The sequence below is a fragment of the Athene cunicularia genome, assembly GCF_003259725.1.
Source record: "Athene cunicularia isolate RWA chromosome 2 unlocalized genomic scaffold, athCun1 chr2_part1, whole genome shotgun sequence".
Lineage (NCBI taxonomy): Eukaryota > Metazoa > Chordata > Aves > Strigiformes > Strigidae > Athene > Athene cunicularia.
Window position 1 is genome coordinate 49,916,872 of NW_020799095.1, and position 17,480 is coordinate 49,934,351.

General features: G+C 39.4%; 1 protein-coding gene across 4 annotated transcripts in view; it reads left to right on the forward strand.

Annotated features, from left to right (window-relative positions):
• Positions 1–17,480, forward strand: part of TNS3 (tensin 3) — a 200,180-nt gene that overhangs the window by 129 nt on the left and 182,571 nt on the right. For 3 of the 4 annotated variants that reach the window (XM_026841769.1, XM_026841767.1, XM_026841768.1), the window contains one exon: positions 15,511–15,547. In XM_026841769.1, the coding sequence (XP_026697570.1) occupies positions 15,511–15,547 (37 nt within the window). Of the gene's footprint in view, positions 1–715; positions 795–15,510; positions 15,548–17,480 lie in introns of those variants that run through there. The other variant, XM_026841770.1, reaches the window with a different exon arrangement.

Consider the following 17,480-nt stretch of genomic DNA (forward strand, 5'->3'; position numbering starts at 1 on the left):
CCCGTGTCTGTGCTAGAGGGTGTTCGGTACCCACCCGGATCTCCCGTGTCTGTGCTAGAGGGTGTTCGGTACCCACCCGGATCTCCCGTGTCTGTGCTAGAGGGTGTTCGGTACCCACCCGGATCTCCCGTGTCTGTGCTAGAGGGTGTTCGGTACCCACCCGGATCTCCCGTGTCTGTGCTAGAGGGTGTTCGGTACCCACCCGGATCTCCCGTGTCTGTGCTAGAGGGTGTTCGGTACCCACCCGGATCTCCCGTGTCTGTGCTAGAGGGTGTTCGGTACCCACCCGGATCTCCCGTGTCTGTGCTAGAGGGTGTTCGGTACCCACCCGGATCTCCCGTGTCTGTGCTAGAGGGTGTTCGGTACCCACCCGGATCTCCCGATGCCCGTGCTAGAGGGTGTTCGGTACCCGCCCGGATCTCTCCCGATGCCCGTGCTAGAGGGTGTTCGGTACCCACCCGGATCTCTCCCGATGCCCAAGCTTGTAACTGTGGGCAGCGGTTTGGCCATCACTGGCTAAAACTGCCCTCTGTCCTACGGAAAACTAGGTTAAAATACCTAGTTGTTTAGTGGTGCTTTTCTTCGACAAATGATCCTTACGGAGGATCGAGGTTCAGGATCTTTGTGTGTCTTCTGACAAGTGCCCAGGTCATGCCCAGCAGTTGTTGGCACTGAGTAGGAGCGCAGGCCGGGCGACTCGGGCTCCCCAGCCTCATCCTCCAAGTCGTGATGGTCTCCGGAGCAGCAAGGAGTTGTGCCTCAACCGAGTATCTCATTTCCAAGCCGAGGACTGGGTGATAATTACAGCATTTTGTGTAATTTGGAATGCTGTTTACATGTTGAACACTGTATTGGTTTTTGTATTGAGGAGTGCCTGGTGGTAGTAGTTATACTTGTAATAGCATTGTTTACATTTTACTAGGTATGAAATGAAACAGTGGCGAGAACCATGAGGGCTGTAGCTGCACAAACAAGATTTTGGGTCTCTTTTATGTGACACTTGATAGGAAACTTCTGTATACTGCTCAATACCATGACTGATTACAGATGTCTTAAGCTGGCTAATTTTTTGAAGAAACTGCTGCAGTTAGTTAAGTTTATTGCATAGAAGGCCAAGTGGGTCTGGTGACTTTGAAGCTCTGAAACAGAACCACCAAAGTACTGGAAGTAGTGGGTTTTTCACCCTATAGCTAAAAGGATGTGGGTTGTTCTTTTTTTGTGTGTGTAATTAAATTGACTACTAATGTTTATTGGAAAGCTTAATTAGTCATTTAATTTGTTGGAAGTACAGGTGCTCACAAATCAGTGCTGCCATTGTCAAGAGTTTTCTGTAAGTTAAATTAAAACAATACCTTTTGTTTCAACATAGATGTGTGTTTGCCACAGGGAATGATTATTTAGAGAAGGCAGTGGCCACAAGTGGTTTAGTCAGTGTTCCTTGCAATCTCTGACTTAATCCAAAGTACCTTTCTGCAGTTCACACTTTGTTTTACTGAACAGCTGTGGTATTTTGGGATATCATTACTGTTGGCATTACCTTCTTTGGCCTGCTGGTCATGCAGAAAATATTTATAGCTGGAACATAGAAAAAGATTCCTGTTCTGGGTTCTTTCTCTGGCTGTGCTGATTGCAGAGTGGCATGTGAGCCCACCCCTCAGCCTTACCTCTCTGACCATAAGCTCTGCGGCTGACAGAAGATGTGGTATCACTGAGTCAGTCATATGATAGTGGAGAAGACTGGAAGAATACAGCAATTTCTTTTGCATCTGACAAAACTGATGGAGAGTTTCTTTGTATCTTTTGTGTCTTACTTATCTGTAAATGACCAAAACGACAGAGAATGAGGTGGTATTTTTGAGAGATCTGTGAGGCTTATTTGAGTAAAATATTATTAGTATAATTACTTGTGTGTCTCCTAAACTTACTCTTTAACTAAAACAGAGATGGTAACCAAATAGCAAGCAGTGCTAGAATTGCAAAAGAGGTGTAATGAAGGAAAACCAAATGTGGTCAGACATTTGCAATACAAGGAAATCAATCTAGAAGTCACTAAACATACTACAAGAAGCATAATGGTTGGTTAGACATTCAACTTCACGGCTTAGAGTTCTATTTTATTCCTAGTGCGAATTTCTAATGGGATTTTTCTGGCTGCTGGCTGAAGAATCAAAATAACTCATTCTCATGCTGGATGTATTCCCTGATCCTTACTGAGTACCTACTGAGAATGAGCACTTGTTACTCTGTCAGGAATTGTACAATGTACCTTACCTGTCAGTTTCATAAAACTTTGTTTTCCTGTGGAGAAAAAAAAAAAGAACTGAAATGGCTTGCACATTACTCTTTGTGTTCTTGTGATATGAAAAATGCTACATGTTGCTCTGAGTACAGCTTTGCCACATGCTTGCCCTTTAAGTGCAACCTAAAATATTCATAGGTGGCCTGATTCCTAACTGTGACACTGAGTCATTGAGTAAAGTTGGGAAGATCACAGTGGAGGTGTTTGTCCAGATGTTAAGTAAGGTATTCATTTACTTTCTACTGATGGTTTAAGAATTAAAATGAATTGCTTGAGTGAAATAAGACTGTGGTACAATTCCTGTTGTTTACCATTCGGAAATATCAGACCTTTCTAGCACTATGGTGGATCAGTAAGCTATGACTGACCAGCAACAAGGAAGTGAAGCCTAGGAAAGAAGAACCTTTGCAGGTCATTAACCTCAGCTCCTGTGCCTTCCCTACAGAGGGATCAAACATGGGACTGAAAGTAACCAGAAGTTACCAAATCCTAATGAGAGTCTTTATGTATCAAGTCTGAGCTATTGCTGAAGAGCCTTCTGTTGGAAAATCCCTCTTGATGGAGAGTCTTCTAGCCATGAAGATGTGTGTGATAAGAGAGGTGGGGGACGGGGAGTGGGTTAGTGGTTCAGGCTTCTGTTGTTGTTTTTTTGTTGGTTTGGGGTTTATTTGCTTTGTTTCGGTATTTGTTTTTTCTCCTGGCCTTAGTACCTTTGTGGCTAGAGGGTGAGAAGCAAGCCAGGTGACTGTACAGCCTCTCTGAAAGCCAGTGGAGTCCCTGCTTAATTGTTTCTTACACAGCAGGCCTGTAACAGGGATTTACATGTAAGTATTTGCAGGTGTTTAGCAACAAAGTGTTAATAGTGATGGGTAGAGGATAAGGGGGGAAGAAGTAAGCATCCTGGAAATGTCAAAGCTATTAAAGTTTTGGCAGGCCAGTGTCCCCAGAGTGAGACCTGCCATTTGATGATGAAAGAAAACGGAGGTTCAGGGAAAGAGCCTGGAAGGTGATATTTTGCACCTGGGGATAGAGCAGTCTGTTACCCTGCTCCTTGCAACACCCCTAGCACTCTGACAGGGGTGTGCTTCATTGTATTCCTTTTGACTTTTAAAATGAATCCTTTACTGCAGTAGTTGGAATGTTAGAATAAATGTAATAAACTACATCTGATAAATGATTGAGTGAGGCGGTTTTGTTACCTTTAAACTATCTTTATGGCAGTGTGGGAGAGTCTGCAAGTGATAATGGTAATGCACTTTGTGCATCTAAGTGCCCCCTGTCCCTTTTTTCCCCACTTGATTTGGTAGTCTCTTGTATTGATATATTTCACCATGTAACTGTGCTTTTAAAGTTGCTAACTTTTTTTTTGTAGTTTAAGAATATAACTGGACTTGCAAATTCAGGACTTGTTAAGTTCAGGAAGGCAGTATAGCTGTTTGGTGCTTGATGTATTAAGGCAGAATTTCCATAGCCTGCAGGGTGATCTGCCAGTGATAGGAAATTAACATTGCCTGGCTTCATAGGGACTAGGTGTTCACCTTTCCTCCCTCCTTCCCCCCCCATAACCCCGCGGGTATGGACCTGTGTGATAACAGAATTGAGATAATGAATTGCTTGAGGCATAAGGTGACAGATTGATTTGCAGTCATCTAATGGACAGGTGTGTTGATGCAGCCTGCTTCCAGTGCACCTTCACTGGAAAAGATCTGAGGAAATTAAGTAGCCTCAGAGACAGAGGAAGAGAAGATGCTGTTATGTCTTTGTAGTTTCTCAAGCTACGTAGACACTCTCTTAGCTTTGGGGATGGCAGAATGAGGATATTAATCCATTTAGGAATGTATTTGTGATTTTGGGGGAATGGGAGGGAGAATGGTGGTGTTTAGAGAGCTGTCTATTAGATTTACATATTCAGGAGGCACTTATAGAGCTTAGTTTTTTAAAAATTTAATCTGTCAGTTTTACACTGATTTACTGAAAGACAAAGGTGGTGCTGGTATCTTTTATGCCTTAACCACAGAAACAAACAAAAAATGTGGAATCGAGGCCATCTTTTTTTTTTTTTTCCAGTTTGAAATCTGTATGCTTGTGAACAGAGTGAGAAAGTGACTGATCATGGCTTCAACCTGCAGACATGTTTTTACTTTCAATTAAAATATTGTTTTTTGTTTGAAGAAGGTAATTTTAGTTGGGTAAACTGCAGAATCCTGCAATGTAAGTGAATTTGTAGTTCTTCCTTGTTTTGAAAAAAAAAAAAAAAAATCATTAGACTTTATATAAAACTTTCAATGTACTGTCCTGTTTTCTTGTCCCTTGCCTACCATTTCTCATACTGTATGTTTTCGAATGTGATTCCCACTGATCAACAGAAGAAGCGTATTTACCAGCTCTTTTTAGTTGAAGTAAAATGGGTTCACTTCCTTCTTCCGTAGGTCTTTCTATACTTTCCCTTTTTCTGCAGCTAGTACTACTAAAATTCATTTGAGAAGGTAAGGTGAAGAAGGAAGCCACTAGTGTGTAGATTGAGGGCTGTTTACATTTGCATAGTCCTGTCTTGTTGGATATGAGGGTCTCTGTAGAAATATTTTCTTTAGCAGTGTTTCTCTGTATGAACAAAAAACCCCACATATTTTCTATCTTTCAACATGAAAATATCTTGTACAAAAACTTCAGGTTTTTGCAGGGCTTCTTGATTGCTAAATTAGGACTCTTCTATGTCCTAATAACCCGTATTCATGCCAATTAATACACTTTGAGGATTTCTTCTGCCCTTAGGTTTGTGTATCTCTGTTGTAGTGGTTCAGCAGGTGGTTGCAGTTGAAAGTGGCCCAGGGGATACTTCCATCTGGCTTGCCACCTTTCCTCTGGAGGAGATGAGGAGGGCCCAGACAGCTGTGTGCTGTGTTCTGCACCTCCTTCCAGCCTGCTGGTGAGTGTCAGGTTACTGGTGTTGCTTTTTGTCCTTGCAGAAGTGGCTGCCTCCTCTTCCTCCTGTTCTCTGGCAGCTGCAGTGTCAGTAGCTCAGTCCTCTGTGCTGGCTAGATCACCCTGCAGGCTATGGAAATTATGCCTTAATACATAAAGGCCTCCTGTTTCAGGGCAGCAGTTGGGTTTGTAGTGGCTAGCAGAGATGACTTGTTGCTATCAAGCAGAAAAGTGGGGAGTTGAGGGTATTTCACTGGGAAGGAGGGAGAGGGAAAAGTTGGTTTTGGGACATGAGACTAGATCATTGTAGTAAATGATCCAGTATTCATGGTGCCAGGAAGACACATGTACTGTACCACTGCATCTGGGTGCTCATCTGCTGTGTGGAAGCAGAGGAGGGCAGGAGCTTGAGCCTGCGCCTTCCACATCATGGGAGAGTATACTTGTGTAGCGGTCCTGTGGCCTTCCCTCTTGGTAGGACATGCATGCACACTTTTCCCTTTCCTTCTTCAGTGCTTTAGCATGATGTGAAATTGCTGCACTAGGAAAGACTGAGAGGTACTCTGGACTCAGGCATTCCTGTCTGATACCAACCACAAGCTAATGGATTAAGCCATTAGAGGTTTTTCCTGGAGGTGGGGAGGCTTGTAACACCTAGCTCTAGCAGTGTTAGGCTCTGAACCATATCGTGGGCATCCTTGTTTTCTGCCCTTCTGAGGGTTAGTGGAGAGAGACATGTGATCTGTGTTCCACAGCCTTATGTGAATTTTTCCCAGATTTTAGAGGAATTAGTCATGGAAACACAATTTGTGTGCATTCAAGCTTTTGCTTTGTCTAGCTTTAATGATTAATAGGTGATAGTGGCTTGTTACAGGATACTTTCCTACCAGTCAGTGTCCTGAAAATAGTAACTACGAGAGCAAAGAATATCTTTGTGGGTATTGTGTACTTGTACATCTGGGAACGTGGGATTTCCTGAACATATGTGTTAGGCTTTGTTTACCTGGTGTATCTGAGCCTTTCTATAGTGTTTGCAATCTGAATGTAATATTTTATGAATTGTTGATGTTGTCCTTTTGCCAGGTAATGGGTAATTTGCCTTTTCTTCATTGTATATAATTAAAAACTTCAGCTGCCTGGATTTTGGTAACAAGCTGTTCCCTTTGGGTTTGATGAAGGTGTTCTTATCTGATTTTCGTTCATAAACACACAGCCTGTTGCTATGGTCAAGAAGTGAGAGCCTGGAACCTGACTGGACTATGATTAAATTCATTGCTGTTGATTTTAGTATGCAATCAATTTACTTTGTGTTTGAAAAACCTCTAAAAACACTTCCTTATGAACACAAGGTATTTCACTAATTAAAAATAAGCTTTCCCTGAGGTGTGTTATTTTTTTTTGCAGTTGTTTATTGCTGCAGCTGTTCAGCAACACTCAGCCTTCAGAATTATTTTTATTTTCAGTTGAGACAGATTTGATACGGAAGATGAAAAGTCAATTACAATTTATGACCTATTACTGCAGCTTCTGGGAAACATGGCATCTCCAGTGACAATTTCAACAGATTAGGGTGTTAAGATGAAACTCTGGGGGAGGATGTACATTTTTCAGTAGCAGAGCAGATATTAGGTAAAAATTTTTAGACTAGTAGATTTCAGTCAAAGCTCTGAGATTGTTATTAGTCTGTTTCTTAATTCTTCTCTTATGTCTAGTCCAAATATTGGATTTTTTTTGAGCTGTAAGGTTATAAGTATCTAAAAACCAGGTAATTCTATCTTAGTTGCTCTTGCTCTTTGATTATGATTCAGTGACAGCAAAATTGTTTATTGCTCATATTTGAAAAATACTTGTTTTAGAAGTGCATCTTCAATCCATAAGTAAAATATGACAGGTAAATATTGGCAAGTCTTATAATGTAAAGAAAATGTATGATTCTGGAAAGAAGTGACTGACAATTCTGTAGTTGTTTTGATATGAGTTCTGTGTTTTGTACTTTTTGTAATGTTGCAGGTGTTCCCTTTCAGCAGGTACTCAGCAGTGGCCTTGCAGCTTGAATCCAGCTGTTTAGCATTATTGGGAGAGGTTTTCATGTTCTGCAGTATTTTTATGGATGCCAATATTCCTTTACTTATTTCTTTGTCTTCTATACTGTGGTTACTTAAAATATTTTGTCATTATCCTGCCACTTTGTCTGCTGTACAAAAGCATACTTAAGTGTGTAGGCTTGAATCTTATGTTAAGATTGGTCTGTGTTAAATTACATGTGTTTCAAGATGCTTAATGATGGGGCAGTGGAAGAAATAGGTTTAGTTCTGGCTGGAAACTTCATTTTCTTCCATGGAGTTCTTGCCTTTTGAGGCCTAAAATTTTTGCATTTTCAATGTAATATTTTGCTGTTACTTCTGTGCTGCTTCATGGCATATGCTTCATTTGTGATTTTTTTTTTTTTTTTTTTTTTTTCCCTTTTTTTTTGGATTTTTTTCCAAGTACTGGCTTTCCTGAAGCACAAGGGGGTTTTTGTTATCATTGAAGTGCATCATGGGATTTGTAGTTCTCTAAAGAGACTAATCTCTAGAGGAATTATGCCAGAAACCAGCTAGAACTCCATCCCCTAGGAAGCACAAGATTAGTATGCCAAAATCTTCTGGTTTTTGCTGAGTGTTTTTGTCAAATACCTGCTTACTCTGCTGTGCAAAAGTACTTTGAAGAAAGCAGTAATTTTTAAAAATGCAGTTTTGACTTTGTATGTAACTGAAACACTTGGGCTGTTTATTCTGTGCGTGTCTGTGTGCTGTTACTCAGTTTTATTTTGAAATGAAGATGCTAATTCTGTCCTGAACAAATAACAGCTGTTCCTTTTGTATGTTGGAGTGTGAAGTGTGTCAACAAGCTGACCTTTCCTGAAAACTAGAGACTAGGTCATGAGGCACCCCAGCTTTGATTATGACCTGTAGGAGATAGTATGCCACTCCCCAAGAAAGAAAATTTGGGAGCTAACTGGGAAGGAGTGGCTGTGTTCAGCTGTGACATCTGGAATCTGCAAGCACAGAAGGGTACTTCTGGGGAAAACCAGGACTGAAATGTTGATTCATAGTCTAGTTTAAGGTAATAGTGTCCAAATAAGTCAGTGATTGTGTGGTTAAAAAAAACGTGTTGCCAGAAGGAACTGATAAATGATCAGAAGCATCTTTGAGAATTATTTTTAATGGATTGTGCTCATTTGAAAAGGGGAAAGCACCTTGTCATCTCTAGTTTACAAACACCCAGCTGAGCTGATTAGTGCCTTTATCCCTATGCTTTTAAGTGAAACTGTGTTCTCTGCAGGTGTGAGATTTTATGAAAACATAATTATTCTGCTTTAAGAGAAAACGTGGTTAGACTGAGCTGGTGTGAAATGTGAGTAATGGCTTTTCTTCTTTGTAATAGACTTTTTAAAAAAATATTTTTTTATTTAGTTTTGTTTTTGAAGAATGTGGTGACTAATGCTTGGAGCACAGGACTGAAATTCAAGCAAAACAGTCTACTATTACATGTTTTCCATGTCACTGACTCATGCTGATATTGTCATCAGTAACATTGCTTGAAATCTAAAATGACAGACAAAGAGTTTGACACTTCATTGGGATCCATTTTCTGCCTTTTTGGAGGCAATAATCATTCTTACCTCTTGAAAAGCAGCTTCAGGTGTCTGCACGATGATGCCTGTTGTTTAACCAGATGAAATTGTGCATCCTGTGCTTACATTAGAGCTGTGGATGTTGCTGCTGTGGGAGAAGGGGAAAGGCAGGGTTCTGCCTGCTGGGAGGCCCAGTGAGGTGTGCTGCATGGGAGGCTGGGCTGTTCTGCTAGTAGGGGTGGGCAAGCTCTTAATGGGCCAAAAGCCCTCGGGATTCCTTTTAAGCTTGGAGTTTAAGAAGAGTTGAGAGCTGTAGAGCCTTGTCACTTGTGAGAATCAGACCCTTGCCAGTGACAAAATGCATTTTCTATTTCTCAGTGGTACTTACGAGCTTTGAGTTGCGTTCCTCTGCTTTCAGCTTCCATTCTGAGTATCATGAATGTCATTCCTTTCCTTGGCATCCTGGAACAATTTCCTTCTCCACGTTTTTCAAGGAAATGGATGGTGCTTTTTGAGTTTGCTTGTAGAGGGACTACTGCCTGTATTTCTGGGATGAGTTTACTTGCTTTTGGTTTACCCATGTGGTTGCTGTTACACTTACTTGTTCCCTTATGCTTAAGTGCTCTGAAGATGTGTAGAGCTGAGAAGGGAAAAACATTTCAAAATAGAGTAGGAGTGTTCAAGCAGGCAGAATTTTTCACTTTGTACTTGAAGTGGTGAGGGAAATGAAGCATGTGTACAGAGCAAATCAAGGTTTTCCTATGAGTCATTAACTATCTTTTGACAGCTCTGAGTGGAGAGCTTGCTTCATTAATTTCCTTAATGACACCAAATTGGGCATGGGTTTCATTTGTTTACCATGGCCATGGAATTTGCTGTACATGCTAATAGATTTGGGAATTCAGTTCAAGTAATTCTGACTTAGTGTATTCAGAACTGAAGTTCTGCACTTTCTAAAAGAATAGTGTTACGATCACATGAAGATTGAGTGCAACTTCAGTGTGATATGGATGATATAATGAATTATTTCAGGTGTAGCTGGATCCATTAGTTCATGAAGAAATTTAATGATTGGGAAAAGTGGGAATTCACCTTACTGGGGTTACAAGAATACAGACTGAGGATTTCACAGACTTAGGCGTGTTGCCTAGAGGCACAGACAATTTCTGAACTATTGTTATTATTGTAAGTATTTCTGAGAAGGTATTCAAGACAGAGACAGATAATGGGAAAGCAGAGGGAAAAATGAAAATACTCCTGCATAAAAGGGATATGAAAAAGCCTAGGGAAGAAAGGGAAGAGCATTTCAGGGGTGATAGTTTTCAAACTGTATAGGTTTTTGAATACAGAGTTCCTGGAAAATCCAAAAGTTGAGAACTTTTGGGCCACAGAGTCTACGTATGCTATTATGCCTCTGTGTTGATGGAGGTTTAAGAATTGGCAGACCTGAGTTATGTGTCATTTAACCCAGACTGTTTTCTACTTCAGGATTGAAAAGTGTGTTTCTTGATTGTGTTTTGGTTCCTAGTAATTTTTTTCTTTCTAGGAATCAAGAATTAATTTTTTAGTGTGATGTATTTGTAAAGACTAAATTGGGGGGGCAATGACAGATTAACTTTACACATACAGATTTCAGCAAGATACTCTGAAGAATAATAAATTATTTGGCTATAAGATCTATACCAGGTGGTGAAATATTTCAGATTGCCTTTTGTATTTCTCTTTGTTACTTGTAGTTGAATAATCTTTAAGATGTGCAGTATTGTATTAGTTACCCATGTTGTATCAATGAAATTGAGTAATCATCATGATTAGTTGTATACAAATTTGTTTCTTAAATGACTGAAACTTTCTAAAGGGAAAGAGAAAATATACTAGCTCGCTGAAGAAAAAACCCAAACCTTTTCTTCTATTAATTCTGGTGTTCATATACACAGCAGTGCTTCCAAAAATGTGATATAATTTTAGAAACCAGTCTTTGGAGTTCCTGCTTTTGTTGTTATCTTTCCTTTATAAGTGTGGTGAAACTGGATTACTGCTGATATTTCAACTATGCTCATGTACGAATATATTAACCTTCCTTCCTGTCTGATACATTATATGTTACTGTGATATCTGGACAGTTTATGCTTTTTCTCAGTTACTTAGTTGCATGTTATCCCACTCTTAAAAATACAAACCTGGTATCTCCATTTTAGAAATGGTACATAGCTGCATGGAAAAACTAAGCCCTCCATGTCTGACCAGAGGCCTATGATGGAGGGAGCTTTTGACATTTCCACAAATCAAATGGTGGGATGGTAGTTGAAATGGTTTGTGTCTTAGCTTCCTTTTATCTAATACTATGTATAGTCTCTCTTTAAAAGAAGTAGTGACAAACTTGTGGGTGATAATGAAATGAGAGAACTTCAAAGCCCAAGGATGGATTTAGCAGGTGGAATTTGAAAGTAAAGCCACTGTTCCCAGTCTATCACTTCTTCCTGTTAACATGAGTTGTGCCACACAGCATTGTTTCATGATTTGTTGGAGCAACTGATGTTGCCTGTTACTGAGCCACGTCAATCTGTACGTGGCAGTTTCCCAAACTGTGTAGTCCAATATAGTAGAGCTGATGAACAGTTCAATTTGCTGGTAAACTTGCCTTCTTAATCTGGCCAGTGTTCTGATGTGGTCAGAATTAGTGGTATTAATGTTACTTTTGTAGATCTTACCAACCCCATTGGATACGAGGTGTCCTGTTTCTAACACTTCTTGTGAAAAATGGCACTTCTGTAGGAATGAAACTGGACTGTTTGTGTTAACACTGAGCTTTAGGCTTTTTTGGGAAGAATGTAGCTGCTTTTGTCCATAGTTTAGCAGAAGAATTTTCAGGCCCTCTGCAAATCATGATAGTTTTCAGCTTGCCTAAGAGAAAGATGTAGAGGGGTTTGACATCACAGATGCCCTTTTGACATCTAACTGAGGTATTGTGTAAAATACAGTTGAGCAGTGGCAGTTCAAAAGTGAAAAATATCCTGGAAATACCAGAAGAGCTAGCTGTCATAATGTGCATATTTTCTTTTCCTAATATCTTTAGTCTCTCACATTCACTTTTTCCTGATTTATAATGCAGAATTGCTTCCAAAAAATCTGTATTACAGATGATAAATTTTACTTTTGCTGTTTTAGTATTTGAAAAGGACAGTCATATCTGTGATGCAGGTGCTGTTTCCAACCTCAACCTGCAGTGAATCTTTTTGATAAAGCATAGTATCATGTTTAATAGGCAGTGGAGTTAAAATTGTGTCTTAGCTATCTGCAAGTGCATGTCTGGGGATGGATGGGGAAGAACATAGTTTTTCAAAGAGAAAAGGAGGGTGTGTGTATTCTTGGAGTATCATATTAATGTAAAAAAGCTAGATGTGCTCTTTGAGCTTGACTTTTTGCTCTGGGAGGGACTGGGGGGACATAGTGTGTTTGTGTGTGGGGGAAGGTGCTGAACATTCCTGGAGGGGATTAATTTTGAGGTGACTGGAACAGACACTTTGATCCTTTCCATCTGCAGGTTGGCTTGTTTTAGCTTGTTAATATATGGATAGCAAATTCTCTCCTTCCTTTTATGTTTGGAAAATTGCTCATAGCCCACACATGGCTCTGTAATTGGGGAGAGATTGTTCATTCTTGCCTGCAGGAAGACATTTCTCTGTCTGCTGAGCTGGAGTTCCAGACTAGATAGAGGGAATTCAAGAAGAATGTAGATGGGAAGCAGGGCTACACAACTCTTTAAGCTATGATTCTTGAAGAAATAGCCACTAATCCATCTGTGTTTGCATCTAGAACATCGTGTGTTCTGCAGGATGAGGGAAGTAAAATTGCTCAGTCGTGTGCTCAGCCTCTTGTGTGCATCAGTGTATAACGGGGTGACTGCCTGTAGGACATGGATACTGGGTAGAAACCTCGGTTTAGGGAAGTTTTCTTAATAATCTCCAATAGCTTTATGTACTCCCGTGACCATCATCAGGTTTTCTTGTTCATTTCAACTTCAGACATCTTAAATTCTAGTAGGAATGATTATATATGTGACCTGAAAGTAGACAAGGGTTTGATGATATAAAATATGCTCTGTTTTTCAACCAAACTTTTTAAAGATTGTTAAACTTGCGTTCTGTTGAACTTGTATTGCCCTGCCTCCTCTCAAGCTGCTCTTTTAAATCAAGATTTTCCAAAAGTATCAGGATTTTCTCAGAGTTCTGTCTGGGAGCTTATCCTGCAGATAAGAGAGCACTGGTCAGGTTACAGAGATTTGATCTCCTACCTCTTCTCCTACCACAGAAGACGCTTTGGAAAGGTTTGTGTGCGTGCGTGTGTTTGGACCTTTTCGCTGCTGTGAGAGTATATCATGCCACAAACAAAGATTTTGTGTTAACAGCCAGAGTCCTGGCATAAGTTTATAGAATTTTAGGGAATTTTTTCCCTGTGTTGCTTACACATCTATATTCAAAGATTAAGGGCTGGTTTTGGCTTGGAATATTGCAGTTCTCTCTGATTATTTACAGGTCTCACAGAATTTTGTTCATAAATGTCATTGACCAAGAGGTCTGGCCACATTCTATGGTTAATAATTGCAGTCTGTCCTCAGTTTTGAGTCCTTGCAACACTATTCCCTCATCTCTTAACTTTTATAGTTGGTGGCTCACTCTGGCTCCTTTGGGGTCCGAAGGAAAGAGTACAAGGAGTCTGCTCACCTAGAGGCCTTTTAGAAAGAAACTCTGGGGGTTATTTAATTCCCCTAAACTCAAGGTGGCTTTTTGCCACTCACTGGTGGTTGGGCCTCTGCTAGCAGAAGTTTGTGTGTTTGAGGTTAAACTTGAGTAAATCAAGTAAAGTGTGATTTTTTTTTAAAAAAAAAATTTTTAAATATTTTTTTTTTAATGTCTGAAGTCTTATATTTTACCTTCATAGGTGATAATGGTAGAGTTTAAAACAAGAAAAAAAAAACACCCAATAAATCCCACCATTTTACAGGAGCATTAAATGGTTCCAAATAATTGAATGGCTTTCTTAACAAATGTATCTTGAACAAAAGAAGCTGATGACTAAAGCAAGTTGAGTGGGTGAAAGAAAATTAACTGTGTAATAGCTGCAAAATGAGCTTTTTGAGAACTGTGCTAGATATTGGGATTTATGAGTCTCTTTGGAGGCCCTTGGAGGATGATTGTATGTTGCTGACTCTGGAAATATTTGCTTCTAGATTTAGATAGGTCAGTTAACAGTGAAGAGGAAGTCATAGCATAGGTCATGATGTCAGCAAGCACTGTTGTAGGTTATAAGCTACACAAGCTTATGTTGGCTGTAATGCTTGAAAACTATGGCTGCTATAAATAATGGCATGATTTGGACAACTGTAAGTCTGAATTCCAGGTGGTCAGATTCTGCTAGAAATTTTCACTTAGGTGACCTTGATGGATCACCTTTCTTGCCTCGTATGGAGGTCACTGGAACAGTGTTGCAGTTCAGGGAGCCTTATATTTGAGGAATACCTCACATAAAACAAGAAGTCTATAACCAGGCCTCTCCTTTCCATGAAGGGTGGTCTTGTGACCTTATTCAGTCGTATAGAGACTGTTAAACGCAGCCATCCTCCAAAGAGGCAGAGTAATAGAAAGACCTGAAATCTTCTGCAAAATGTCATTGTGACAAGACATTTAATTTAGTCTGAAGGCATCTGTCTGTACATGCAGCACATGCAAGCAGGAAGAACAAAAAGGGCATCTGTATGTTGTTGTACACATTATACAATTCATGTCTTGTGTATATGTGCAAGTTTTGCATGGAAAGATTCATTTGTTGTGATTGAATGTATAGAGTGCAGTAGTACAGTTTACTAAATCCCAGGGTTTGGTTTGGCTTAACTTTAAAGGATTTAATCACTTTTTCTAACTACAAAAAACTAAGCTCCACCCTTTATTTGCTTGCAAAATGATATTTCTTTGTTTAAAAAGATCTACACTGATACAGATGTCTTAGTACCTGTTCTGTCAGCAGTAAATTTTGATTTTGATTTCCACAGTCAAGTTGCTATCATGCATAAACAGCATGCTGAGGACTGCGTGGGGACAGGTTGGAGTCCCATGGATGCATGGTGAACTGTGGCCTGTTAGGTTGCTCCAGGGGCTGAAAGAATAACTGAACGATTTCTAGAAAGTGAAAAGGTGGAAAATTAATTTCAGCTAGGGCAAGGAGACAACTGTAGTCAGTATAGTAACAAGCTGTGAAATGAACTTAACCTGAACTGAAAACTGATTTGAACAGTTGTTTGGCATTTTGTTTTCCTTCATGCATCCCCCTGCCCCCATTAAGCTCAACACAGAGCTAGACTGTAAGAACTTCAGTCCTAGTGGGATCTGAAACAGGACTGAAATGAAATGTTGCCTTAATCCTCTGGTGACAATATTGGTAAGCTTTTTCAGATGCTTTGGGAAACATTTTTATTGCTTGCTTAACTGTTTGACGTACAGAAGGGAAATGCATATACTTACAGCACACCCATGTGGCCATGTAGGGGTTAAATGTTATTTAAAAATTGTTTTAATGGAGGGGAAAAAAGGTTTCTAATTGTAGTGAAGTATTTTTGGAATTTGCCCTGTCAGTTAGTAATATTTCACTAATTAAAGCAACCCTTTGTTTAAACCAGGCTGACAACAGTTCGTCTGGCTGGTCGACAAACTGAGGTATGTTCATTCCTCAGCAATTCAACCCATTTTATATGTTGATGTTTCTGAAGTAATGCTTTTAACTTGGAAGAAGGTAATCACATCTGTGAATTCCTTGTGGTTTCTCTGCTGCTGAAGGTTGCAGCCTATAAACAATTTTATTGCCTTAAAGCCTGTGTGTAATGAAAATTAACAAATAAAACAAGCATAGAGGCACTAGGCTCTTTATGGCTGGAGGCATCAGGTTTGTTTGAATGGCAAAATTAAGGGATTATAAATTTTTGCTGAAAATGTTAGTAAGAGGCAGTTCTCTGTTGTTCCCTTTCTCTTGTGTATGCTCTTGCTTGGGAGAACAGTGTGTGTTCTGACTGTGGTTTGGTCAGTAAGGTTTTATGTGTTTGTGGAAAAGGGGGTTCTTGTTTGGAGCATTTGCTGTAAAGGAAAGGGAAAGGGCTACACTGATATATATAGTGTCAGGTTGAACAGCAAAAACAGACTGAAAATTTTACAGGCATTATATGAAGACAGTAACATAATATAAAAAAGCTAACATACAAATATTGGATAGCTAAGTGTACGCTTGCAGGTTTTATTTGCCCAGTACTGCTGATTTGCTCTTAGTCACTTGGTTTTGTCAAATGACTTGCTGCTTGTAAAGAAACCTACCTTGCCAGATCAAAGACCCTGAAAGAGTAAAACCTGTGACTGTCCTGGCATTTTGAGTGAAATCTGTTGAATGATGGATACCTGCTGACTAATACTTTTGGCTAGACTTGGTAGCTTTCTTTTGAAAGATTACCTTTTCTTCATTATAGACATTCAGAGATACACCTCAAGTCTTGACAAATAATTTATTTGTGTTTTCTTTTCACAATACTTATAAAAATACTAAATTACAGATCTGCCTTGTCAACAGAACTGCAGACAAACATGTCCAGGCAGTGAAGATACTTCAGAAGTTTTATTTGATTTCAGTAGCAATATTGATATACTTCATGATGTGCTCTGTAATAACAAGGAATAAACTGGAACAACTAGATGTCAGAACCAGGATGAGCTTTTGAAAGGAGTGTTCTCTAGTTTCAGTTATATTTTATTTTATATTCCCATGAAGTAATTTCTGGTTTTGGCAAGTGTACCATGGGACTGTTGCTTTTGTAAACTTTGTGATCTAGAAATTTGCTTTATTTGAAGAATCTGTTCTAGGAATATTTTTTCTTTTTCTTTGTGGCAGAGGGAGCAATAACTGTTGCTATAATGAATTAAATCCTTTGAAAGTGCAAGTAAAAATTATGAATCCTTTAAAGAAAACTGTCACTGTTCTGAGGGAAGGGAGAGAAGAGTTCTGCTCCAGTGTGCTATTATGAAAGTACCCTTGGTGCAACAGACAAGAGTGTAGAAACTGAAGAAACCTGATGAAATGATACTGATGAGATTGGAGAGTATTTGATAAGAAGAGTAAGGGTTTGTCAACTTTCCTGGTCATTAGAAGAAAGAATTCAGGGTTTCAAGTGGAATCTGGGCCTTTAAATAAAGGATCATGAAAGTCAAGTTCAACATATGTTTCAGTGAGGTTTTCTTTAATGACCGTGATAGGAAATTCTGAAAATAATTTTTCAGGAAATTAATCCTGAAAATTATTTTCCTGAAAATCAGGAAAATAACTAGGATAATTACTTGGAAACTTAAAGTGATTAGTTATTTTGAGCTACAAGGAAGGAGTAGGTCAGTTAAGTACAGTTGCATTTTATGTAATTGTTTTTTTCAGTGTAATAGTTTAACTATTTGTCCTTGGGTGAGTGAGCAAGTTAATCAGCTACAGAGCTGGCACTGTATAATAACTTTATAAATGTCTATTGTGTTTGATTTCCATTTCCACAAGAACTTTAGATCTTGTAGCTGAATGTGATCCTTGTGCTCAAGCCATTTTACATTATCCTGGTTTGCTCAC